Source organism: Lethenteron reissneri, chromosome 35 (genome assembly GCF_015708825.2).
Source record: "Lethenteron reissneri isolate LAM-NWPU_2019-01 chromosome 35, ASM1570882v1, whole genome shotgun sequence".
NCBI classification, from domain to species: Eukaryota; Metazoa; Chordata; class Hyperoartia; order Petromyzontiformes; family Petromyzontidae; genus Lethenteron; species Lethenteron reissneri.
In genome coordinates this window covers 4,756,391-4,784,246 of record NC_083813.1, presented here as the reverse complement: position 1 = coordinate 4,784,246, position 27,856 = coordinate 4,756,391, and the positions used below count along the sequence as shown (strand labels likewise).

General features: G+C 39.1%; 1 protein-coding gene across 2 annotated transcripts; it reads right to left on the bottom strand.

The window, feature by feature from the left end:
- Nucleotides 1–239: 239 nt before the first annotated feature.
- LOC133350834 (probable palmitoyltransferase ZDHHC11B) lies at nt 240–27,856 on the bottom strand. Of its 2 annotated transcripts, XM_061565607.1 has the most exons (14): nt 27,828–27,856; nt 27,473–27,667; nt 24,117–24,206; nt 22,019–22,249; nt 21,082–21,257; nt 15,832–15,933; nt 14,445–14,569; nt 13,960–14,115; nt 12,028–12,149; nt 9,131–9,198; nt 5,152–5,239; nt 4,557–4,635; nt 3,308–3,370; nt 240–3,169 (listed from the first exon to the last, which is right to left on the bottom strand). In XM_061565607.1, the coding sequence occupies exons 3-14, from the start codon at nt 24,165–24,167 to the stop codon at nt 3,075–3,077; spliced, it is 1,356 nt and encodes a 451-aa protein (XP_061421591.1). In that variant the 5' UTR covers nt 24,168–24,206; nt 27,473–27,667; nt 27,828–27,856; the 3' UTR covers nt 240–3,074. The 2 variants fall into 2 exon arrangements, with proteins under 2 accessions (XP_061421591.1, XP_061421590.1); XM_061565606.1 differs by having other exon boundaries at nt 27,473–27,849.

Sequence of the window (27,856 nt, the reverse complement as noted above, 5' to 3'; positions counted from 1 at the left end):
ATGAAACTTGTACAACGTTTATTCAATCTAATGTGTGTATTCTTGGTTCTTTCGGTAGTCACGTAGAAGGGAAATAATAAAACAATAAAATTCTCGCGACGTTTCGACTGCAACACGAGCAATCATCATTAGGTGTGAAATCCACAGCAAATAATTATTTTTTCAAATTTTCTTGCTGTGGATTTCACACCTGATGATGATTGCTTATGTTGCAGTCGAAACGTCGTGAGAATGTTATTGTTTAATATTTTTTAGTATTTTATTATTTCCCTTCTACGTGACTTTACCTGAAAGAACCAAGAATATTAATCCCTGCAGTCACGAAAGCTTTAAATCAAAATCTAATGTGTGTAGTTAAGTTCATCATGATCTATGTGCATATCTACAATGGTGTGTTTGGAAGTGATTTCACACAAGCTGAAATGTTACCATTAGTTTACTTCAAACAACATAGCAAGGTAACAAGTTCTCATTGGTGACTGTTTTCAGATGCACAAATACAAACCATGATCATGTACTCTTGAGTGGTAACCTATTACACCCTGTTGATTGCGTAAAAAATGTTAATCAACGCATTTGATATACATATATAGAATTACAATGACATAGCAAATCATTTTATTTTGGAATGCATAAGCTATAAGAATGTTTTCAACGTGGAAAATGTCTCGTGTAAAAAAAAAGCCATTTAATTATTTTAAAGTGCAAATTCTCTTCAAATGCAACGTAGAAATAATTACATTATTGGAAACAATGACTCAATGCTCACACAGCATCACAAAGTCATCAGTGCATCCTTATACAACCTCAAAATCTAAAAAGAAATCAAGAATAATTTGGCACATTCATTTAACAGATTTGAAATGTATTTTCCATATATCAGCAGTCAACTAAATAAATTGCAGTCCTCAATGAAAGTGCTTTAAGTATGTATTTTCTTCACAGTACAGCATATACAATTGCATAGACTGACAGTGTAAGTTATTTGGTTCTTCACACCTTTTTAAGGCAGCTGACACAAAAGTGGGCATCTCCCACATCTGAAGTCAAAGGCACATCGTGATTGGTGAATTGCATTTTGTATGTATTTTTTTAAACTTTTAAATAAAAAGTGTGTTAAATGCAGCGCAATACGGTAGAATCCTGATAATTACCGCTGGGAGGTATATTTTAAAATGTTTCACCTGGCAGTTATATGGTGAAATGAATACACTTTGGGTTGAACAATGGTCATTGATCTTTTCCCCAATGTGAAAACCCTTACGGAGAACACTGAATAAAAACAAGATCCTATCTTTATTACAATCAACACTCCCCACCTCAGATGCATGCAGCATATGACTTCATGTGTTTGAGAACTCGAGGCCTGGAGTTTGGAAAAGCCTAAATTTAAAGTAACCGGTCTGAATTGATCTCTATGTATATCTCCTTGTCCCTCTATACAATTTTAAAATTATATTTTTATTGTCTGTTTCAATCTGCCTCTGTCCCAGTATAGAAATCCCAACGACGTACCGTCAGACTAAAAATCATGTGTTCACACACTCCATCTGCTGTCCATGATTGGTAGGGTGTTTTTTTTTCTACACCACTATCAATTCAAAATTATTTTAATATATATTTTAATTCTATAAGCTGTCACTGCTGAGCTCCTGGGTTTGAATCTAAGCCACTAATGATTACGGTAAACCAAGTGGTGAGACTTGCACTTTTTAGTTTGAAGGAGATGCAATTAACAATATTTGCAAGGCATATAAACTGTGCCCCAAGTGCGCATAAAGTATTATTTATCCAAGCTTAAAAAAAATGGTTATGCAAGGTAAAGACAAATCCCTGTACCGTACCTTTTTATGTTATCACGATTCTCCTAAAAATGTATAGTGCAGTATTATAAAATTGCTGAATTGTAACAATTGACACTTTATATTATTTTCAACTATGTATCTAAAAGGAAAACATTAGGAATAATTGCAACAGTTTGTACCAACTATGAGCAGTGAGACTTTTAACTATGAGTATGTTTAAGCATAATTTCTCAGCGGAAGAGCCAAAGTCCATTTGAAGCTTGGAAGATGTCTGTATATCAAGTGTCTGAGTAAGTGATTTAATGAATGGCCAGCATCCAGCTTGAAATAGCTTTTCCCCGAAGTGTCTTTAAATTACGATTCAGTTGATGAACTTCTTTCCATTGTCTTCTTAATTGCAAATATTGAATTGAGTTTTATCTCACCTAAAAATCCACCCTGCGACCTGAACAGTTGCATCAGTGCATATGGTCCCTTTGTCCACATAACCACAACCGCCATTCGCCACTAAGTGGCGGTGACGTCACCATGACGCTTGTGCCAGGCCACATAACCACAGTGGCACATACACTTGTCAGAAGAGACCCTGGACAATTTCCTTTGCTCATATTGGGAGTGACGAAGGAGAGCGAACTTATAGTTTTCCCCTGTGAAGAGCAGTCATCTTCATTGAAACGACACAAGTCCACCACACCATCTTGCAGGAACTATAATGCACGGTTGATTTATGTCGCTTGCACAAACACTCTTATCATTGATGCCATTTTCAGTTCATGCTGTACACTTTGCTCCGTAGATTTTTTTTTTGCTAAGCAAACGGTGGCGGTGACAATTGCGCGCTGGCCTCATTATCGTACCGCGTTGTCCGGAATATTGTTTACGTGCATACATTTCACATTTGCTGGACTTCCAAAGTCTTCTCTTTCCTTATCATTTGCAAGACCCTGCACCTTACCTTCCCTGCCACGTAAAATTATCCACAAGTCTCTCACTTGCACTGGCAGTTACACGGGACTTTAAATGAGTTTCAACGTCGGCAGCAGACTCGAGCACAAACAGATCAGTTAACATCAATTCCTGCTCCAATATTATGCAGCCGAATATCATCCAATGACTTGGTAGTGTTGGAGGTAAGCACTCTTTACTAGTAGACTGTTGTCAGTAGTTAACACAGTCAAACGCTTATCTCCTCTTGCCTTGCTGAGAACAGTGGAGTCTGAATTGTGTTTTCAATCCCACCCCTCTTTGATTCTTTTCATCTTCGGGCTGCTAGCACTCACACAGGGTTTCTGAAAAACTCCCAGTTCTGTATGCAATGTTTGAAGTCAGCCTGGCTTGTTCCAGCAAATTGCTTGCTACATGACCTGGATAGCAATCAAAATCGAACATTTTAGAAGACATTCCTCTTTCTTTCTAGAAGCAAAAAAATTAAGTCAAACTGCCTTGTCTTAAGCTTCTGCATGCTGTTAAACTACCCTTGACTCGAAGGCTAACAGGCGCACCATGATGGTAGGAAAAGTAGGAAGGGGCTTCTGAATTTCCCTCATGAGCAGCTGCAGATGAACCTGAAATAAATAAACATCACAAGTTAATATAGGCCGGCAGTGCAGTTTGAGGTCACATGACCAGGTGGCTGGCTTTAATTAATTTCACAACCTTAAATGAGTTCCAAGAGTGATGGGCGTGTGCATTTAAGACGATGAGTAATGGGTGTGTGAAAAGGCACGGCGTAGGCTCCAGAGGTTTTTGACGATACTTCACCATGCTGACGAATGTGGGTTGGTGAATGGGGTCCAGAACTATCACTTGCCACTGATGTTAGCTATAACCGGAAATCACAACGCAGGCTGCCGCATATGTAACATGACGTGCTGTTTACTGCGCCACCAGTGGATAATACCATACATAGCCCGGCACTATAAGTAAAATACACACAGTTTTTGTGTTGCGGCAGTGTAACAATTGGACAAATCTTGTGGTTTCTGAACCTCAGAAATACAAGTCACCTTGAGGATGTCTTCTTGAAATCAGGAATAGAAAGATTGGCAAAATTCAGTCTCTCTTCTTGTTAATTGGCTTGCATTAACAATTTAATGATTAAAATAAAAAAAATCAATACAATTTGGATTTATATAACAACTAAAAGCAACAACATTTCAAGACACTGTAAAGAAATAGTGGTCATTTACATAACGAAGAGACAGAGGCAGTCAGTCATAGGCAGAGAAAAAAGGAACATCTTGAGCCTGAAATTTAACAAGGGTAGGAAGTTGACAGCACAGATGGTAGGGGAAGTGAGTTTCAGACTGTGGGCGTAGCAAAGAATGAGTGACCTCCCTCTGAGCAAAGGTTGGACGCTCGGGGCTTTGACAGAAAGCCTCAGTTGCTGGGGTGGAGAATTTGTGGAGAGTAGATTAAGATGAGAGTGGAGAGAGTTAGCCAGGGGGTGGGTACATGGAGAAGCTTGAAGACGGTAAGTGCAATCTTGCAATTGATCTGGCATTGATGTGGGAGCCAGTGGAAGGAATTAAGATGACGTAGTCTTGTTTATGGGTGCGAGTAATTGCATTTAGGTTGTCTGGAGATGAGAATGGAGAGGAGAGAATTGCAATTGTTGAGTCGGGGTGTGACAACAGCATTGTTCAGCGGTAGCTGGGTAAGGAAAAATCATTCATTGTAAAATAACTGATTCTCAGAAACAGATTTGGTGTGTATTGTGAACGTATGAAATTATTTTATTAAATTAAGTACCTTTGTTGAAAATTTCTCGCTGTTTATCCAATGAGCTTTTGGATGAGATACTTATGGTACTCTTCCTATTTTCGTGAACCTAAAGTATACAAAAATACAAATGTCAAGTTATGCTTGTCAAATGTTGGAGCAAATGCTGGTAGGAGCAGGACCTAACCCAGCCACATTTACTGACTGATAATGCTGACACATTGCACAAGGTACTCATTTTTAGGCCGAGTAAACCAACAGGACGTTCCAGATATCAACCTCCACTGCTATTATGCACGATCATCACTCATAACCGAACAATTGGGATCATAGTGTAGCAATTCTGACAAACTACATCACCATATAAAATACACAACACAAAGGTCCCATTTACTCCAAAATACTCAAGCACACAAGCCATGCAAATCTTTTCCAAAAAACTTCGTACAATACTGTCATTGACATGTCAGTAAATACAGTACAGGCATTTTTAAAATTCCTTTTCCAGGGAGGGTATGGAAAAAACGAATGCAATACGACTTTGAAAATCACTTGCAACATACATGAAAATAGCAACGCGTGTGTGATGCATCACAACAAAACAAAAAAAGCTTGGTGCTGTTACCACGTGACAGGAGGTCTGGGCAGACGCTTGGGCAGGTGGCAGAGCCAGATGTTTGCTACTCTCATCCGTTCTTGCCTTAGAAGCTTCTCTGAAAAATGAAATAAACAGTTCTTCATTCATCCCAACTTAGTATCATTGAGTGTAAGTGCATACATGACAGCACAGTTTTTTTTTATTATACATTTAACTTCTAAATACGCTGGAAAATTACATGGCAAAAAATAACGGAATTTACTTAGTTACATTAAAGCATTTAAAACTGTTCAGTCGATGGCTATTTTGGTGCATTCATCCAATGAGCAACAGCCAGCTAAGAAACACCTTAATAGGCATGTTTCCTTGCTTTGGCAAAAAATAAATGTGCTTAATTTAATGCAGCTCAGCAGCAGTTTGCACCATTACGGACAGAGGACAATGTATTACGTCCTGAGCACACTCAGCACAGGCTAATATCACAGACACTGCTAAGCCTCTGCCATATCATAGTACATTTTATATAACTGCGAACTATGTTCATCATTAGCACTATTCAATAAAGCTTCAATACTTTGTACGATGAGACTTTCATTATTATCACTGACTTATGATTATAAGCTTGAATATATGTTCGCGAAGAACAAGGCTCCAACTTGTGCAAAATGTCACACTATGCATCATTTACTCCGGAGTTTCGTTTCAGTCTGTTTAGAATTGGACATGTGCTACTTATATAACAGTACATGGTGCACTTGCCAGAAAGAAGAAAAAACTAATTAGTTCATGAAACTGGCACAAGGAATTAAATTCATGAAATAAAATTCCCATAGTGTGCAAACTCTGATTTATACTATTCTTGGTTATTTCGTTAAAGTCACGTAGATAGAAAAACTAAAAAATCTAAAAATGATAAAATGAAAAAGATTAAAATGTAAAATGTACATAAAAAATGTTAAAATAATAAAAGCTAAAAAAAATAAAAATATTTTTTTTATATCTACGTGACTTTACCGAAAGAACAAAGAATATGAGTTCCTGCAGTCACGAAAGATTTAAGTCAAAATCTGATTTATACTGCTCTGCCCACCTGCTAATCTGTAATGTTTAATTCAAATGCAATAGTAACTTTATGGGCAGGTATATACGCATAAGCTGAATTAAAACAAGTACAACATTGAAGAACATATTTTAATTCGCATGATAAAACATTACCGCTGGGTTTTTTCATTGCAGTCAAATCATTATGAGCCACCATTGTCATAATCCTGTACATTAACAATGAGGTCAAAACACATCACGTGATTTCCTGCTCAAATGGGCATTGAAGGTAATGGTCATCTCATGTCTACAGTTGTGGGACATTCCTATGGTGGGGGGGGGGGGGTCTACAACCACTGTTGATCTCCCTAAAATAGTGATACTGATTTTATTAACCCCAGAGGGAAGATGGGCTATCAACGTCCAACCTAGAATTTAACTCACAACCTTGTGATTGCGAGCCACTCGCTCTGCCACTGAGCCACAAACGAGGAGTGTGAGTTTAAAATGCTCGAAGCTTTTAATAGTATGATGCACAAATGTAATGTTTTTTTTTTATCAATGTCACCATATTCTATACATCAAGTGGTATTGACCAAATCAATTTGATTATAGAATACTAAACTTTACGCAGCAGTGGAATGACAAATGGCTGATGGTGATAATTATTGAGTTTTTAATTGCATATCATATCTTTGAAAAGCAAACAAAACTGTCATCCATATGTGATCAATGTGCTGCGGTCATTGCAGTTTTTATTAGAAGAGTCTCAAGACATTTTGAGGAAAATAATTTTAGTGCCCATCGGTAATCTGCGTCAGTGTATATTTTGGTAAGGATTTGATTAAGCATCATACTGTACAATATTGCCCAAACACCACTTTGGTCTGCACAAAATTGCTTTTTGGATCTGTCACTATATAATCACTCTTGAAGGCCCTGCTGCTAAATGTATTATAATTACGGACACATTTCCCAGATTTATTTTATTAGTGATCTATTTGTTAGACTTAAGAATCCTTCATGCATTTCATAGACATGCAGCAGTTAAGTTATGTTTCAACAGACAGCAAAGGCATAAAAAAGGTCAGTATTGTAAAAAAACTACCAAAACTTGTAACATCAACTATTGGTAGCAGCTTGCAAGATTAATTATTCGGTATAAATGTTTACACAACACATTGTCTAAGAAAAATGCAATCCTGCTTGCAAGAATTACATTATCTCATTCCCTGTGTAGTACACGAGCTTCCAAAATAGTTAAGAAGCCAAAGAGTACGATAGCACTTTGGCAATTCATAGCTGTCCTGACATTTGGCATGTCAGATTTTACAAACACTGCGCTCAACATAACCAACGCATGACTTTTACGTATCTAAGTGAATATTGAAGCAATATGGTTGAAATCACTGCACAGTGACAGTTTGGCCGTGTCCACCCCTCTCCCTCGGAGCACATCCATTTTTAGCTCATGACACTACAATTTCTGCAGCTTACCCAGGCCCACGATGGCGTGCTTTTCAGTGTAACCCATACCGTCGCTTTTGCCTCCACACGGAGCAGCTGTTCCCTTGCACAGCATGTCCGAATTCGGGAATCAAGCAACACGCGCCCGGCCAGCACTCCTGTGTATGCGTTATGATCACGCAGGACCGGCAGCCTCAACATAATCCTGATCGCATCTCCATAGCAACCCCACACAGATCTCGCTTTATTTGAGAAGTTTTACATTGGTGCCTCTGTGGCTTTATGTCCGTGAATAAATTGTTGTTGGTGATCATAACAAATGCTGCCACTGACATTCCATGCATATGCTGTGGATTATGAAACAGGAGTGGTTATTGCTGGGGCTGGCAAAATAAAATGTCTTATATAACCCAAGATAAAGCTACTTCTTACGTGGATCAAATTTATGTTCTCAATATCTGAACACTGCAATATTATCAATTTTTCTCCAGAAACAACGAACAGCTCAGTGCTTGTGGAAGATCAATGGGTGAATGCTATCAGGTGGAACCTTGTAATATCCCTTCTGCGTATCTCCATGGCAAAACGTGTAGATCAGCTTTCTTGGAGAGATACCCAGAGTGGACAAAAAACGTTTCCGAAGACCATTGTTAATTTTGGCCCTTTTAATATTTCCTGACATGATTGTACAAATACGAAACACAAGAAAACTTACCAAAATCCACTTTCTTGGTTCTTTCGGTAAAGTCATGTAGAAGGGAAGTAATAAAATAATAAAAATAAAACATAATAAAATAAAATAATTCTCACGACGTTTCAGCTACAACGCAAGCAGCCGTCTTCAGGTGAAGAATGAGACACTACCAAGCTTGGTAGTGTTTTTATTATTTTATTACTTCCCTTCTACGTGATTTTACCAAAATAACCAAGAAGATGAATCCCTGCAGTCACGAAAGCTTTAAATCGAAAAATAAAATCCACTTTGCCACTCAATCCCATTGGTCTGGGCTATACATAATGTTTTGAGCCCCATGAAAAAGTGTTACATAAAAATTATTTTCACAAACTGCAATCATCATCAGCTATGATCAATCAACTGTGGGTTAAAGGCCTCCCCGCACTGCCACCATCTCCCATAATACCGAGATGCAACAATCCATCGAGGACCTGCACACGCGCTTATTTCATTACTCTATTTCCTGAGCGGGCATACTCTCGATGCGTTCCATCCCTCGGCTGCCACTCCATCATTATTCCTGCCAATCAGTTATCATCCTTTCTCACACCGTATCTTACCCAGCCCCACTTATTTTTCATAGTTAGTCAATCTGCATCCGTTGTATAATACATGTGTTCCTCTTGTCTCTAATCATAATTCCAAGCATGCATCTATTATGCTTATTTGCATACTACTCAGTTTTTGTTCCATTTTCTTTGTGAATGACTTAATTTGTGATCCATGTCATGAAAAACAAACTAGATTTCCACAAATACTTGCTTTTGTCCTTGAACCAGCTGCTTTGGAAAGTCCATATTGATTGCAATTGGGGCACCACGATTAGCATTCTGAAACACGGAAAATGAACATCAAATTGAAAGAGCTTTCCAGCCAAATTTAAAACATATATTCCTTTCAAAACAAGAATCAACCAATGTTTTTCACTCAGCAGTATTATATACTATTCAGTGTTATTGTCATTCTAAGTGTCAATTATATCACACTGTCTTTTAATTTGTTTTCTTACATGATTATTTTCAAAGGCTCTTGGGGGCAAAACTTTTAATAGTCAGAATGATTGAAGATTTTAATTCACACATGTGTAGGAAATACCTGGTGTGCACTACATAACAAGATTATATTTTTTACAAAATGGTTACGTCTAACAGCTGTTTGAACGGGCTGTTTAATCATATTACAGTGTGGTAATCTGAGCAACATTAAACCCTGTTTGTGTGGCCGTGTTTACGGACTCAATGTTAAGCAACGGTTGTGTGAAATGTGAGCTGGACAGCACTTAGCCACACAAAACAACAATAACTGATCAATCCCAGCTGAACAAAGCATTCATCAGAAATAACGACCACATAATCATCATCAGCAGTTGTCCAAACACAACCAAATTTCGTGCAAATGTAACAGTTATGACTGTCGCTAAGCAACAAAAAGCAATGCTTTCAGTACTTGTTTATTTTTAGGAGTTTATTCAAAGCACACCTAGGAAAGTGTTGCAATCCATATGTAACCAAAAATGCATCTTGACTCTAAAAGGTTTATGAAAAAATTCACAGTAAATGTATTTAAAACTGTCCGATGCCTTCTTTATTGGCACCATATCCCTCCTAACATGACCCCCCCCACCCACGTGAAACAATAAAAGCCAATTTTAAACTAACATCATGAATATATTTTTGTTGACCTTGGACATGTCTATCATTTGCCAGCCAAGTAAATAAACAAAACTATTCCCTTAGAAACGAGCTCCAGCCTGCTGTTTGACTCGTCTTTGTTGCTTCCGTCGTTGTACACTGGTTATGTAGATGGGCCCTCCACATTTTTTAAATGTTACTTGGTCTATTTATTTATTATTTGGAAACGCAATGCTTTGGAAATGCTTTATATATGTAAAAAAAACTATAAATAAATTTGGGGGAAAAGGTTATTGGTCTTTTTTCATTTTACCATCAAGGAAGCCTCTTATTTGTGCAATGTGCCATATACTACATGCATAGTATTTTTGCTGATATTTAGTTTTATTGACATATTTCATGCACAGCAATGATATAAAAAAAACGTGTATGTGTACATGCCACACTTTAACGTGCGTGCACAGGACAATTAAAAACATATTAACGAGCCTGGAACATGAGGCAATCAGGCTGCTTGGCCTGCAGAATTAGCATGCTTGCCTAAAGGTTTGATCAAGTTCAATCGAATTATCTTCTCATTTTAAAATATTCTGGTGCCATAATACTGTTTTTCTACGCGTGACCAAAAACAGGTGTCATACTCGGAGAAGGCATCCATTGTGCCATTGAAGCTGCGCCATAATAATACTGCCCAAATTTCTCACCACGCTCATTTAAATTCCCCAAAAAAAAGTGCGGGTGAGTCAGTCCAACGTGTGCCATGGTGACAGCACACTGCAGAAGTAAACGGTTGTACAGTGTTTCTCTTAAGTGCTAACAGTGACTAAAAATAAGGTCTATCAAATAACTAGATAGGCAGCAGTTAGGTGAAGTAACACGAGTGCTGATCATCTTCTCTGGCTAAGGGGCAAGATACCTGGCAAGCAGCCAATGTGTGTATCTGTTGTTTTGCTTTCGGAAGCAAACAATATTGTCACTCGATCACAGAGTCTACATGAAATTCTAGATTTCAAGCTTTCGTGACTGCAAGGATTCATACTCTTAGGTTTTTTCGGTAAAGTCATGTAGGTAAAAAATTTAATTTAAATTAATAAAAGTAATAATAGAAATAATATAATAAATCACGAGACGTTTCGGAGGCAACACAAGTCTCCGTCATCAGGTGGGACCGTCACAGCTAGATTTACTGTATCAAGTGAGGCAGAAATTCCAAGATACAAGTTCTTAAATACAAGTTAAGGGGGGAGGGGCTTATCTGAATGTGGTAGTCAATGAATGGAACGTATTGGGGGGGGGGCGGGGCTAAAAGAGAACAACAGGTGCACATGCTAAAGGTGCACATGCTAGAAGAGAACGACAATGCACATGTTGTTTTACCCAGTGTTGGTTGACAATCCAACACTGGGAAAATGTCAAAGCTGTATTGATTTCACGTGTATCGATGCTACATATTAAACAATGAGGTCATGCTGGGTGGGGTCCTTTGTGTTTTAATTCACAAATGCTAAATGTTTGTTTAACCCATTTTTGACAACGGTTGATTAGTTAAAGTAAAACAAAATAAAACAGCCACCCAGGCATGTGGGCATATCTAACGATAGATTGATTTAGTGATTAAAATAGATTCTTATATTCACGAAAGATGCATCGAATCATGCATTAGTCATTCAAATCATAGGCAAATATACGAGCTGAAAGACAGAGAAAAAAATATATACAAGCGGAACAGTACAAATTAAGACTGAAAAATGTGTCTTGCTTTGCATCGCATTACTTGTACCAATCCATGTAAAAACAAGTCTATCAGTGTGTAGAGCTCATCACCGTTCGCCTGGTATGACTATCAAGAGTTTATTCCAATGCAGAAAGGATGCGTTTAGCATTAACGCCAATCCAACACTGCAACCATATTCATCAGTCTTTTTGTAGACACTGTAATAATTCAATTACGTTTGTCTCCTATGCAAATGGTAAGCCAGTTGGGCACATGTGCAATTTGGTATAATTTGAAAGGAAATACTGGGTTACCTCAATGCCATGAGAATTGGTCTGTTGAGCCTTGGCCGCCCTTTCTTCCACGATTCTCTTCTGACGTTCCTTTTCATTGCGTTTCAGCACAATGTAGTCATATGTGGTTATCCTGTGGTAGACTGCCGTACACAACGGCCAGTGAGGTGTCACACGCAATGCTGAGCGAATGAGCTCAGTCTCAGCACCGCTGAAATGTATATTTAACTTACAAGTCTCATTAGTTTAACAAGTTATCCAGTGGCATACTATGCATGCCAATACATTAAATGTACTCGTACAGTTCTTTGGCTGAGGATGGCGAATAACATACTGCATGGTATTGTCACTGCAGACATCAATGGATGCTCAGCAGGAGGCACTCCACATTTATGCAGTTCATCAGAGGTCAATTCACATCGTGTCCCAGCTGAAATCCCATACTATCGGTCATTGCAATCTCTTGACCTAACCGACTTCTCATTTCACAGTAAAAGCATACATTCTCCCTTAGTGACAGCTGGCATGTGTGCATTTCCGTGTATAGATTAAAAAAATAACTACGATAGTACATTTACAGTTGCAATAAATATATTGCACACTGCCAGTAGACTTCATGTATCAATGATGAAGATGGTACTTATAAGGGAGGAGCACTGCGCTATTAAAGCTTAGTCCATTATAAAAAAAACAATGAACACTACTGAATTTCTTGAATCTAGGTTGTGTGTGTGAACACTGCCCTCTAGTGTAATTTTGGCAGCAACTATCCAAGGAAATGAGTACGGTAAGGCCTTCACATCTGCAAGAGTTAGGTTCTTGAAAATCTGCGTGAAAGTAGAATTCGCGAATGTAGATGCTATGGCTATATGGGAGAAAATGGGGTTAGGTTGCCGTGTCCGACTAAACATTGGGGAGAAAACGTTTCGTAACATTAATCCTGTACTGTACACATAAATAGCATCCACTTAATTAAATTGTACACATTCGAATAGATAACACGCTACAAAACACGTAATCAATTATACTGTTAATTTGGAAGCTTTATTGACCTTGAACGATGGGGGTGTGATGCTACTACTTTTGCCGCTACACTTTCCATAATTGCCCTCTCGTTTTTCTCAATACATTTGACTGTTGACTCGTTTATCATGTAACGGCAGCCAAGAGCACACACGCGATAGCACGTCTATCCAACAATTGTACTTTTTGAGCTAAGCTTATCACTTTTTTCTGCCTTTTTACTCTTGCTCTCAGTTCCTCCTCTCGCTTGACGCTTAGTCCCCATGATCGAAGTAAAACCCTACCCACAAATCAGAAGAAAAAGCACAAAAGGCAATGGAAGAGTAAAAGCTTCAGCATTTTGTAGCGCACGGGCCAATCCACTGCTCTACGACAGTGCCCCGCCCCCATGATGAGATGCTGCCAAACCGTGAATGGTCCAAGGAAAAAGGTGCGAAAGTTAAACTGGTATACAAATATATATCGCGAACAATTAATTTCGGGAAAGGAAAAATTGGTGACGAAAGAGGTCTGACTGTTGATTTTAAGCTTTCGTGACTGCAGGGATTCATATTCTTGGTTCTTTCGGTAAAGTCACGTAGAAGGGAAATAATAAAATAATATCAATAATATTATTAAATAATATATTTTCACACTTGATGATGATTGCTTGTGTTGCAGTCGAAACGTCGTGAGAATTTTTATTGTTTTATATTAATATTATTTTATTATTTCCCTTCTACGTGACTTTACCGAAAGAACCAGAAATAGGTTTGACTGTATTAAATTATTCGCTTGTCTTAAAAACATATATAATAATAGACACAGTTTTACTCAAATAGTTTTACTCCTAATTCATTTATGGGCAAGTCTTGTAAATACTGGTTATCTATAGCTTGAACACACTTGACCTTAAGGGTATGCAGTAAACTGCTAGGGTGTATTACTTACATAGGTAAAAGTGGTTGCAAAGCAGCTGCATTATCAATATACAGCAAATTGCATCAAAACACATTGTCACCCCAACAAAGATGATAAAACTAATGCCACTCATGCGCAAAGGAGCAGATGGCAGGAACACCAGCCATTCATTTGGACCACTCAATTCTGAAAAAGAAAAAAAGATACATTTTGTTAATTTCCAAATGGCTCAACTGTACATGATCCTTTTTTAACAACACACTTAATAACGTTATAACGTAATAACGAAAAGTTACTACACAAGAATACATGGTTGGCTCCATCCTGGGACCTCATGATGTATCGTACTTTAAACTTATACATCATATCTAAGCTTGTTGACAACTGTGATGTGTCAATCACATTTAATTGCTGGAACGTCAGCTCAGTGACTTTTTTTTTTAAAGTCAGGAGGCATTTGCCCTCTGTTGAACACGAGGCTCAATATGCCAATAGATGTGACGGTGAAAACAAACCTGAGAATGCAGGATGATCCCGAAGAGCTCCTGGATTGATGAAGTACTGGATAAACACATACATTATACTGGCCAAGATAATGCAGAGCCCAATCACAGCAGATATCATCGTGCCAAAAAAGAACCTGGAACAGGACAGAAAAGCAAATCAACTTACCATGCTCACAGCACATTGGGGACCAGCAGTCGGATATATATTTCTTGAATGTTTTCTACACATTAGAAGATGCATTTCTGTGTGCACTATGAGCTAGTGTTGCTAACATGCCATAATCAGTAAATGGTGCATGTGACATCCATGCAAGCGGGACAAACAAATCAATATGTAGTAAAGCAAAGTCCACAGTGAATCATTTTTCCAACAGTGATTTTTTTCCCCCAAGACCTATTGTTATTATATTGCCACAATGTGTGGCTTCATATATTCTTATTCCAAGGAACAACTCACTACTTAAAAATTGCAATACATACATAGCTTTTTAAAGGCCAATGATGATTAAAACACGTTTTACATTTAACCACTCGTACCCCCACACCGACCCCATTATAAGCAATGATTATGATTCGGGGTAAAGATTATATTGTTTTGTCTTATTTTCCCTGTCTCCTTTATATCGTCTTGTACAATTGTTTGCCCAATTAACTAGATGTTTTAATTAGCATATAATTTGCATGTATAATAATCGATTCACACACATAATTCAATGGCATGTATATTGAGTGCAAGCATCAATGCAACCTTACATTCATAAATCACGTCATATTCTGCTCGATACCCTATCCACAGCCATGCACGTGCTCCGTCGGGAAGGGACATCATCAGAAGTTAAAATTACCTCGCTGTTAACAACCCACGTTTCTCTAGGCTTGCAGAAAAGTTTAAGATTAAAATATAAGCCAGTGGTTCTTAACCTTTACTGCAGTCGTGCACCCGCTTTGCTTCCTAATCGTTACAAAAATGTAGAATGGAAATACATAGGGGTTTGATGAAACAAAGTAGTTGCACTTACATGCCCGTGCTTAATTTGTGTTTCGATGATTGACCTTCTAAACAAATCTGGCCGTGTCGTGCACCCCCAGAAAGGGCATCTCGCACCCACAGCGGGTGCAGCGTGCACCCCAGGTTAAGAACCAACCATCGAAACTGATAATTGGTTTGAATGAGCAGCACTCGATGGCATTCTTTGGACAGGATTGTAAAATGGTTGTGTGCCGGCCATGCGTTAAGTCACACACAATAAATGCATGTGGGCGATGCGGAACATATCTGGTGCTTTGTATAAAGGTGTCAGTTTTTGTACCAGTTGAAAGGGTAGAAACCTATTACTATATTTTGCCACTGGTAAAGGAGGTCTCATAGTATATCTGATGCTGCCTACTCACTCACCAGTAGTTCCTCCTGCCCACACAGTTGTTGAGCCAGTGGCAATGATGGTCGAAACGAGCAACACATTTATTGCATGAAATGCAATGTTTTGATTTGGATGCCCTAAAAGAAACAAAAGACAACGCTTTACAAACCTAAAAAAGAAACCACTCAATAAAAAACACAGTTTTAGGTAACTTAAAACAGCTTGCATTGATTATGGTGAATACATCTTGTCAATGCTAGCAACACCCAAATAAGACTATCCAGTGGCTATGGTAGTGGCCACCATGCATCTTTACATGAAATGCTTGCTTTGTTAAGAATTTCTCATTTGTTTCTTCCCTGACGCAAGTATTTATCTACCTCTTAGTGTCATTCAAAGCACGCATCTTGCCATGCTTCTTCACGTAACCTTTTTTATCTTTTGTTTTCTGTGTCACAGCAGGTAATAGGCACTCGATTGAAAAACGTCTTCTTGAGGAACACAGATCTTGCTTTTCATTAATAAATTCAGTTTTCCTGAAAGCACTCCAAATTATTTGCATATTTATTCATTTTAATCCTGTTTCATCTTTAATAATTGGTCTAGGCATACATAGTGCTGTGTTTTCTAATTGTCTTTCCAACAATTATCTTAGTTCATAAATATGGAACAGCTACACCGAGATTACATGAAGGCTATTGACAGCAAGTTAAGAATTTATTTTCTGAAATTGGATTGGAGAAATTGGCATAAAAAATGGAAAAGATTAACCATCTTAAGACAGTTATGATAACAACCTAAGGAAATGATTGCAGAACTTAACAAAGGGGCCTGCAATGTTGGGCCCCCAATTAAATAATAACAAACAAAAATTAAGTACAAAAACTTCACTGAACATACGGAAATTGTTATAAGAGGGCAGCTATTTACATGAAAACATTATATAAAAAAACTTTTCGGCAGAAATATCAGTAACCTGTATCTGTATGCATTTTTTCCCCAAGAGCTGAAGGTGACATCAAAACTGATGTAAGCTTAATAAATGAATATCAAAGATGGCTGTGTGGAGATTACAACAGAGAAGATAACACCATCAGGTGCCCTAAACATATGAGCAACAAAGTAAAATAGTGTGGATACATGCAGCACGCAGACGTAAACCTCATATGTCCACTATCATATTAAACAAACCTACCAATAACACCCTGGGTTGACCTGGCAATACAACAAGCCGAAAAGTTAATTAAATGGCAGTGGTTCACTAGCTTGCACAACCCTGTCAAACCTATTACTAATACAGCATCTGCTGCAGATAATGTTAAGCACACACAACTGAGTAATGATTTCTGCACAATCAGCCTCATGCATGTGCCTGGATTTTGCGGCTCTTCTAAACAAATAAACCATGAAATGCAATGTTCAATGACAGCTATACTAATAAAATAAAGAATAAATGATGGCTTTTATGTCATTCTAAGGAATGGATGAAGGCCTCCCCACACTGTGTCGGTCATGGGGTTTCATTGACTATACTTCTCCACACTGGTTAATGTGGGTTGCTCAAGCAAGGGGCCCAGGTCTGGTTCAGTTATCACTCGCCACTGTTCGCCGTCGCTCGGAAATTAACTCATCAGAGAATAGTGTGTTAATAATTGCACAATTGCCCCAGTGTTAAAATGTAGGGACAAAAACATTGTATTAGATAATGGATTAAAAAAGTGTTATTTAGAACACAGATTAACCTAATACGACATGTGCCTGTCTAATAAAAAAAATGACTGAAATGTAGCCAGCATTACAAAACAGTAATTTAATTACTCAATGAGCCAAAGGAGAAAATATGTAACATAGGTTATTTACTTTTATGTTCATCTAAATACACCTAACTACCTAAAACAGCACTGCATCCGTTATGATGGCAAATAAGGGTTTGAAGAAGGAAAATATTTGTCTGCTAGAGAGCGATTGGTGTCAAGGCTCCGAAACTACACAGGTGAACACGCAGAGTATTTCTGCGTGTCCAAACGAGATAGCAATGCTGGGCGGGTCAGTGGTTGCCAGAGATTACGTCACCACTCCTGCTACAGGAGCCAATCAGCTGCCAGGAAAACAATCCTGATGCAACATAGCTGCAGTAAAGTCCCCGTACAACTTGGCCACTCTGACATCATCAACTTACCTCAGCCAGTCCTGTGGCTGAGATAAGTTATATATTTGTAATTACGGGTTATCCTTGCTTTACGCGGTAGATGCATTCCAAGAAAAGGACACACAAAGTGAAACCACATGTGACCGGCCTGCCAAATAGTGCAAACATTACACACACAATGATGTTCCATGTGTGATCACATAGCCGCATGTGAGTGAATTCAAACCGCATATAGTGAATTTTGGGTAGAAATAGGTTAGCTGCCTATATACGTGCAATCACACAAACTGACCCCACATAAAGTGAGTGAGAGACACCTGTACTGTTTTTAAAAGTAATGTGGGTGTGATGTGTGAATTTATTTCATGTTCAGTTATCGAGTGTGTTACTTTGCATGGGAATGTCTTCATGTGTGGTGTGAGAGTGTTTTTGTATATATGTATGTGTCATATGCCGTGCCGGCTTTAATAGGTGCTTGGTAACAGTCTGTTAAAATGTTATATTGGGGATATTTCTTTGTCTAGTTTTGGCAGTGCGTTTCTGTGTGGGGAGTGGATGTGTGCAATTTTGCTCGCATGTGTTTGTGTGTTTCTGTGTGTATTTGTGAGTGCAGCTGCGTGCGTGCGTATTTGTGTCTGTGTGTTTGTGTGGACGTGAGTAATGGAGAACTTAATGGTGTTCTCGGCTGCGCCCGAGTTCTCACAGAATTTACACGGTTCCCCTTGCCTGAATCCCACATGGAATCAGAGTTCGGACAAGTTTTGGCTTACGCAATTTATAAAATTGCGCAAGTTGTTCAGTGCTCAGGCCCCTGGAGAGTAATTCTGCCAAAACACTACTTGCCCACATTAAGCTAAATTTAAACAGAGCAACTTTTGTCTAGTAATGTTGCCAAAAATGTGTGTGTTACAATGGTCTTCCACGGGAGAATGAAGTTACCTACTTATCTCTCTTCTATCGCTATCACCATGGTTATAGTCCCTGTGAACTTCACTCATTGATTGCTAGACCAATGTTGAGGACTTGACCTACCAAACTGTTTCATCTCGTCCATACTGCGTTAACCCGCCATACTGCAGGTCAAAAGTATTACTTCTTCTTTCCTCACACCGATCGACTGTAAAATACCCTCCCCATCCTCTATTTTCCCAAGCTCATATAACTTTGCTTAATTCAAGAAACGAGTTCACTCTAATCCATTACAACTTTGAAAGTGCTGTTTGTTGCTGGCCATTTGACATTTTAAGCCCTACGGGCCGTGCTCTGTAAATGTGTAATAAATTTGTTTTGCCCTCGCTTTAACGATTTTAAATTACAACTTGCATCTCACCACCCTGTTATTGCTTCCGGTGTTGCATTTATTGAATATCTGGGATATGACCATCAGAATAAATATTTTTTGTTTATAATTTTAGCATTTTGCTCCTCCACATCCATTTCGTCCATTCCTGATTATTTTAAATGTATAATTTCCATGTCTTTTCTGGGTGTAAACTCTAACAGATGTGCGCCTCTCCCATTCCTCACTCTATTAAACACATCCTCTCGTCTCAAACTTTTACATACTTTAACATAAAAGTAATCCATTAAATGTTTAACAACATGTAGGCTTTCGCAACCAATATCATCCGTAAATTTACGTGATCTAAACCCACAAAACCTGTATTATTTATTACAATGTTGTAATGGATTACATTAGAAGGTGTTTCAATTACACAGATTTAGCATAATAATAATAGGGGGTTTCCCCCTTTTTCTGGCAACAAAACTGAAACCTTTTCACAAGGAATCATGTGTGCATTAACCACAATACTTGTGGTCAAAATGCAATAAAAAACTGATAATATATGCATTGTCCTTGAAACTGATTGGTCCACACCAGAGACGGCTTTCTTTTGAGCTTCGTCTCAATTGGTGCTAGACCAGAGGACGCCAAAAGGCGTACAGCTCAAAGACAATGCAATGAGACGAGGCTCAAAAGAAAGCCGTCTCTGGTGTGGACCAATCAGTTTCAAGGACAATGCACATATAATCAGTGTGTTTTTTGTTTGCATTTTGACCACAAGTATTGTAGTTAATGCACACATGATTCCCTGTAAAAGGTTTCAGTTTTGTTGCCAGAAAAAGGGGAAAAACCCTATTATTATATTTTGGTACTGGCAAAGGAGGTCTAATGATACAGATTTAGCAGTTGGTTCATTTTTCATATATTTAGTCAATGTCTTCATCTTCATGTTATGTTGTTGGAACATATATGATAATTACCTTTAACGTGTAGTGATTCTCGAGTCTAAATGTTAGCTGGGTAACTTAAGCTGCTCTACTCTTGAAACACGTTTGCTTCCCAGAGGCTAAGAATCATATTCCTCCACAATTACTGTAAACTCTCCCTCTATGATAGAAAAAGTCTCCACCCCTGTGATTATAACCAGGATAATTTAGACATGATCACACAATATTGTATTGTACCAATTGATGGGTGGATCAAAGATCAAGCACATGGAAATATTATAGTTTGTTTAATTTGTAATGACAATGTTATTCCAATTGAGCTTTTGATGTCATTGTAATGAGATGAAGATATGTTAATGTGTAGCTCTCGAAGAAAGCAGGGCATCACCCTATGTAAGAAGATGGCTTGTGGAAGACTATATCATGAAGCTACTTCTCAGGTGTCTTCAATTGACTATCCATTATAGGTGATGTATCTTATCACGTTCACAACTTTGAGGGAGTTTGTAGCAGTGAATGGATATTTACATAAAAGTATTTTTTCATTACAGGTATTTTACAGGTATATCATTACTTTTTGTTACAAAATTCATTTGGAAAATATCTGTAATGAAAAAAAATACTTGATGGATTTTATGTCGTCATTGGTAACTGGGTTTAGACCATCAACTCACAACACTTCAGAACTCAGGTTTTACCACATATTGCCTGGATCTGAATCCAAAGATCAAAACGGTGCAGGTTCAGTGTTCTGACATGGTGACTAGCACCCGGAGCCACCCAAAGGTCAATTTTATGAATGCACAATTAAGGCAGAGAATGCATTTGACCTTTTCAAATTGGCATGGACTACATTTATGGTGCTTGCGGGAAAAATAACTCGTGACATTTCACCCATACTCACACTTCGGTTCTGCAAAGCACACAGTAGTTGTTCTCGATAACGTGAGCTCGCACGCTGCGGTCAAACATTGGCACTGGTTCACTGAAGATTTTGCTGCGCACATTATCATCTGCTGGGTCAATAGACACTGCCAATATATGCATCAGCACGTGAATGGCAAGTACCAACGATGTGACCTGAGGGTGAAGACCAAGTTAAGGTGCAACACTCTGCGTTAACAGGGGATCGTTAATATAAAACACATTCATATTCTTGGGTCTTTCGGTAAAGTCACGTAGATAGGTTCAAATAAAATAACATAAAAAAAGTTTTTTGTTAGATAGGTACAAATAAAATAAAATAACAAAAACTTGTTATTTTTGTTGATTTTATTTGAACCTATCTAAAAATGTTTATTTTATTTTATTTGAACCTATCTACGTGACTTTACCGAAAGACCCAAGAATATGACTTCCCGCAGTCACGAAAGCTTTAAGTCAAGATAAAATACATTTTCCAACACTCGTAGGATTAATTCTACATCAGCCTCCCATTTGAAAATAACAAGCAATTTTAGTTAATAAAAACATGAACACACATTCTGCACCATGTCAACGATATAATACAATTTTGAAATATACATATCCAAATGTGACAGCATTTCAAGACATGTAATGTCATACCTTGCATATTTTTATTTATAAGCCTGGTTCAGCATGGCAACTTTGCATTTACACAGGAAGGCAGTTATTACACTGCAGACTGACAAAAGCTCATCATTAAGTCTTCAATTTTTAAAGCTAAATATATAAATGGCTCACATTTTGGACACCAAGTCTAAAACAGCATCCCCATGCCAAAAATGTCTGGTTACAAGAGAATACTAAACACCACTAATATAAATTCCATAAATGCTGTGAAGATACATGTGCCGTACTTTCATCTTTGCAAAGGATACAATGTAGGCCAATGGCTGCCAGTGACTCCGCATTAACGGGAAGCAAGCTCCAAAGCCGACAGTCACAAAATAGGTGATGGCCAACCACGCGGTAATCTGCTGTAGGTGCAGTGGCCAGCTCCAGCCATTTTTTCGTGGGTGCTTGCGTGGCATTGATACTGTCCCAGTACCCAGGATGTTCTGGCTAATACCTGGCCCCGTCCGGTTGCTTTTGCTGCAGCAGGGTGACATCTGCATCACAAACGTCACGATGAGGGTGAATGCGGCACCATCGCACATTCAATAAAACGGGGAAGAAACAATTGACATGTTCGTTAAAGGCAACACGGCTGCCATTTCTCAGGAGAGCTCCGAATTGTCCACACAGCAGCCTATGATGAAAGCACTGGAGGATGGTGGGGGTTTTTTTTATCTTGTGTATACGTGTGTGCATGCGAAAAAAAATAGTCGATGTGGTTAAAGATATTGGGTTTAAATTTTTAGAGATTTCCCTCACTATATGCGGATTCGGTTTGTGCGATTTCGCGTATATGCGGCAAACCTATTTATACCCAAAATCTGCTCTACAGACATACCTCTTATGTCGCTGCCTCTGATATCCCTGCCTCTTATAACGCTGTTTCGTTATGACACTCTTTGTCCTGGAGGGAAACTCCTTCGCAGTTCAGCTCATATATGAAAGAGAGTAGGCATATATGGTCTTGTGGAACCAGAATCAAGATGTCCATTGTATCGATTAGGCTCGTAGTAGATCCGACAGCCACACTAGAGTATCGATTCATTGAGGATTAATCGCTGCATCAATTAATTTGTGGTCCATCGATCGAGTAAGCTCATTGGTTAGTTGTAGCTTCTCGCGGAACGCGTGTTTACGACAGACGGTGGTTAATCTTATGCAAGCTCCGACCAAATGCTGTCGGTAACGCATCTCCATTGGAACCATGTTATAATGGCCTCCTATAGCGCTGTTTCGTATCGCGCTCCATTTACCAAGAACGCACCCGGAGCACTGTAAGTGGTATGCCTGTATGTGGTTTGAATTCACTCATATGCGGCTATGTCAGAATCTTTATTTAGAATGTAATAATCCGACGATCTATGAAGCTCTTCCTCACAGATGTCCACAGATGTGGTCGGACGAGGGAAATCATTGTGTGTACGTGCTATTCAGCAGGCAGCTGTCTCGTGAGGTTTCGCTTTTTGTGCCTTTCCTTGAAACACATCTACCGCATAAAGTGAGGGAAACATAGTTTCAATTGAGCTCTTGTGTTACTTGCTGAGCATAATATATGCTCATGAACAGTACCTAATAAGGCAAAGAGCAGATTTTTTTTTATATATATCAAGTACCATGTGTAAGTAATGGAAACATTTCTGTAAATACTTAAAACAAATAAAAAAATGCAAAAGGCCATAGCTTTTTTCACATAGTAGCACAAAAACAACTTCTGCTTAAAGCACTTATGATTAAGGGAGCAGAGCTGAGAACCACTATACTTGAAGCATTTAAAGAAAAAAATAAGTGAGGTATGTCAAATGCTCTGCTTGTGCATGGCAGTCCTTTTTCCCACAATCAGCAAGCTTATTTTGAAAAATGCAGCCCTACAGCATAACCACCTTATTATATTGATTATGAGAAATATTTTTACGAAAAATACAGCTTTAATAGAACGCATATTAAAAAAATATACCGTATTGGCAATGTCGAATAAAGCATTGACTTCAATGAAAACAAAAGCAAATGCTTTCGAGAAAATATCAATAAACATGTTCGACTCACTATGTATCAAAACATAAATGAAATACATGCACAATAACAATACATGAGAATTATTATCAGCCATTATGAAGCCACTGCACAATGAAGGCCACCCCAAGTTCTTGCAATCCCTCACGGTCTTGTGATGCAACAATCTACTTAGCTCTTCCACATGAGCGGATCTCATTGATCCAACTCAGCAGAACACCACCTTTGGCTACCACTCCATCGTCAATCCATCGTCAATCCAGTCCATCATCCATCATCCCTTCTAGCGATGGGTTGTGCCCAAGCTCACTTACTTTTTCTTAACAGTCAATATAAAAAAAAATTACTCACATGTATGTTGAGCCCACCTTTGCTGCCTTCTTTATTAAGCTCTTCAGTCATGATAAAACCATTTACAAGGATGGAAGAGCTACACCGAGGCTGTGAGGAAAGTAACAAAATACGTATCAGAAGGGGAGTGAACAGTGACATTGGTAGATATTTTCTAAAAACTGGATGGAGAAATATACATGCATAATATACTGTATTCCACTTTTAAAATAATAATAGTACACATTTTTAACATCTGAAACCCATACAGTATACTGGTAATTTTGCTTTCATAAATAATACTTAAATTATTTACTTTTCTTGGTTAAATGAGGCACTTAGTTCTCATGTAATTGAAATGCGTCTCTGGCCACGCTGTTCTGAGAACTGTGGTCCTGAAAGCAAATGCCACTTAACTGCTCAAACAACATTCAGGGGCACTAAACGTCAGCACAATTTATGTCAACAGCAGCATCTGGTCTGCTGTCCATTGCTTTATTTAAAAAAAAATCAGGCAAGGTGACCAGCACTTTAAGCAGCTTCGGCTCTTTAGTTATGGAGTCTGTTAACACTCATTTACACGAGTGAGTTAATGCTCATCTCATCTGTGCAGTGATCGGAGACATTTGTACATTAGCCATCCTTGTGGAGGGGGCATGAGGCAGCGAATCAGTGGCAGGATATGGGTCAGTGCAAGGGAGTTTAGGAGAACATTAAGCCGGCTTTCCCACATATTCGTGGACAAGCAATGTATCTCACACGTGTAATACTGTACAGTGCTTTTCTTTTCAGGCTGTCAAGCCAGTCCAGTGCAGGGAGACAGTGCCGTCTGCTCCAGTTCACATATCTGCGACACCAGGTGTGCCCAAGTGCACCCAGCTGTTTCACATGTTGATCCTCAGCTACCTAAATTATGGCACAATGATCAAATTTAACAGCCTAGTGCTTTGATATATGCACTGAATAATCTCCATTAAGTTGTATTTATTCATTTTACCAGGTAAGGCCCACTCAGATATTTTTCAGAAGCGACCTGACCACACATGATCGCTCAACGAAGTGGCTTATCATGTGCAAATGTATAGCAGCCAAATACTCTAAACGCATGCTTCTAAAGTGGAGAAAGTTAAATCCTTTAGCCTGCACACACGTCATATCATTGAGTAATTCCTATCCTAGTACTGCACTTATACATTGATATAAGAAGCAGGTGTGGTAGCCATGATGGACGCTATGTGTAATCCTGCATTTGGAAGCAGAGTTGGTCGACCACATAGAGATCATCAGCTGCATAAAAACCCACCTGCATTTGCATGGCTACAAGACAACCTAGAGATTACAGTATAGCAAATAAGTCATAGACCTATCTATAGCAGATCTTTTAGTATGTATTCCCCAGTATGCCCGGGTTTTCTCAAGGTGCCCTCGCTTCCTACCACTTCAGAGGGATATTTGGCATAATATACTGTATTCCACTGACAAAAAATTATAATTATTGACACTGATGCATACCTGGGTACGTGTTTATGTTAAATACCATGCAATGGCAGCACACTATAAACTCACATTAAATTGTGTTTGTATAGTTTTACTACTGGGTGAAACGCATTCACAACACAGGTCTCCAAAGCACATTCACCGATGTCTTTGTAATAAGTGACTTGCTAAACAAAAGGACAAAACGCTTTGAGAATAAATAAAATAACTGAAAATGACCGCGAAATAAAGGTTCAAACAAAAAAGGAATACCTGCAATATAATTATATTTAGCACACTTACAACCTTTTCGTCAATCCACTACTGAATGAATGCCTCCTTACGCTGTATTAGGGCCATGGGGGGATTGTTTGACCATACTTCGTCGTGGAGGTGGTGGGATTGGAGGCCAGGCCAGGTTCGAATATCACTCGCTCGTGACATCAGCCTTCACCTGCAATCCGACTCAGGTGTCGGGATCATAGGGCAGTGCGCCAACCAATGCGTATCCGCTCCTCCCCGCCACATTGTGTTAAACGCAACATAGTAATATTAATACCCAGTTAAACTTCCTGGTTAAATGGTCAATCAGAATGCCTCCTGTTGCTCAGTCGGGTGCAATGAATGGTCTCCACTGACGGCTCTGATGATAAATTTCACATTCCCACGGCAGGAATCAGCCTCCAATAACTGACCTCTACTGCCGACTAAGTGTTACGAATTTTATCGACCGTGAAGGGATAGCCGGCGGAGGTGACCTTCCTATATCAGGTGTGGGAGTAAAGGACGTACACGATTAGCTTGAAAACATACGCGAGTTAAAAATGTCACGTTTAATGTAGATAAAAGTGGGTGTTTGGGCAGGACACGCCGCCATTTACAAAGGATGATGATGATGCTGGCCGGGTGGTACGGAATGGCAGCTAAAGGATGGAGGGGAACGCGCGGTCGAGGACGTCCACGTGAAGTGACCTGCTGCGGGGACGGGGGCGCTGAACGTATTTCAGATGCGACTCGACCGCGAGAGACAATGATGAAGACGATTCGATATAATCTTGATTTGAAGCTTTCGTGACTATAGGAATCCATACTCTTTGTTTTTTTCGGCAAAGTCACGTAGGTATAAAATAAATCACGACGTTTCGGGCGCAACACAAGCGTCAGTCATCAGGTGGGCGCTCCCACCTGATGATGTGAGGCTTGTGTTGCGATTGTGTATTTTATTTTATACCTACGTGACTTTACCGAAAGAAGCAAAGAGTACGATGCGATTTCACAATATTCAGACGTAGAAACGAGCGCGTTCGCTTCCGAGGCGCACGTGAAATCGATGGAGGGGGAGCTCCCACGTCCCTTTTAAAGTCCACGTGGGTTGATTGCTGCTACGACTGAGCGGCGTGGAAGTGGCCCTCGATTCAGCGATGGACAGAGAGAGTATGGTCGTATTCTTGCTTCTTTCGGTAAAGTCACGTAGAAGGGAAATAATAATAAAATAAAATTATAACAAATACAACAATAAAATGCTCACGACGTTTCGATTGCAACACAGGCAATCATCATCAGGTGTGAAACCCACAGCAAGAAAATGTGAAAAAAAAATTCTTGCTGTGGTTTTCATACTTGATGATGATTGCTTGTGTTGCAGTCGAAACGTCGTGAGAATGTATACATTTTTATTATTTTATTTCACTTCTACGTGACTTTACCGCACGAACCAAGACTATGAATCCCTGCAGTCACGAAAGCTTCAAACAGAAAATTAAAGAGTATGGTGGGTTATGCTAACAATGTTTCGTAGTATAACAACAACAACAATTCGAGTCAACAAATTGTTCGGCGATTGCGTAACAACAACAACAAATTGTACCGCGCGTTGAGCCATATCGGTGCTCAGCACTCACCTCAGCCTCTTAGGGGGCGACTCGGCGAGTGACGACGCCCGTGTTGCTGCAGTGCATCGCCTTCCTTTCCCCTCAACAATTCTAAGTCGATCGCTACCAAACTGTGTAAATGATGATAAAATAAAAAGATTCCGATTCTAAATGCGTCGCTGGGCCTGCGTTCAATGCCGCATTTCACGGACGGCCTTCGCGTTCCTTGCACGCCAAAAACACACGGATAAACAAAGCGCTTAGATTAAGGCGAATGCAGTGGGAATCGACTCTACCTGTCGCTATTATTGTTGTTGTTAGTATCGTTGTTATTGTTGTTAATTCTAAATATTAGAAGGCAGCAGAGGCAGCCGTCCGCTCTTACCGCCGCCGCTCCACAGACGCAGATTCTGG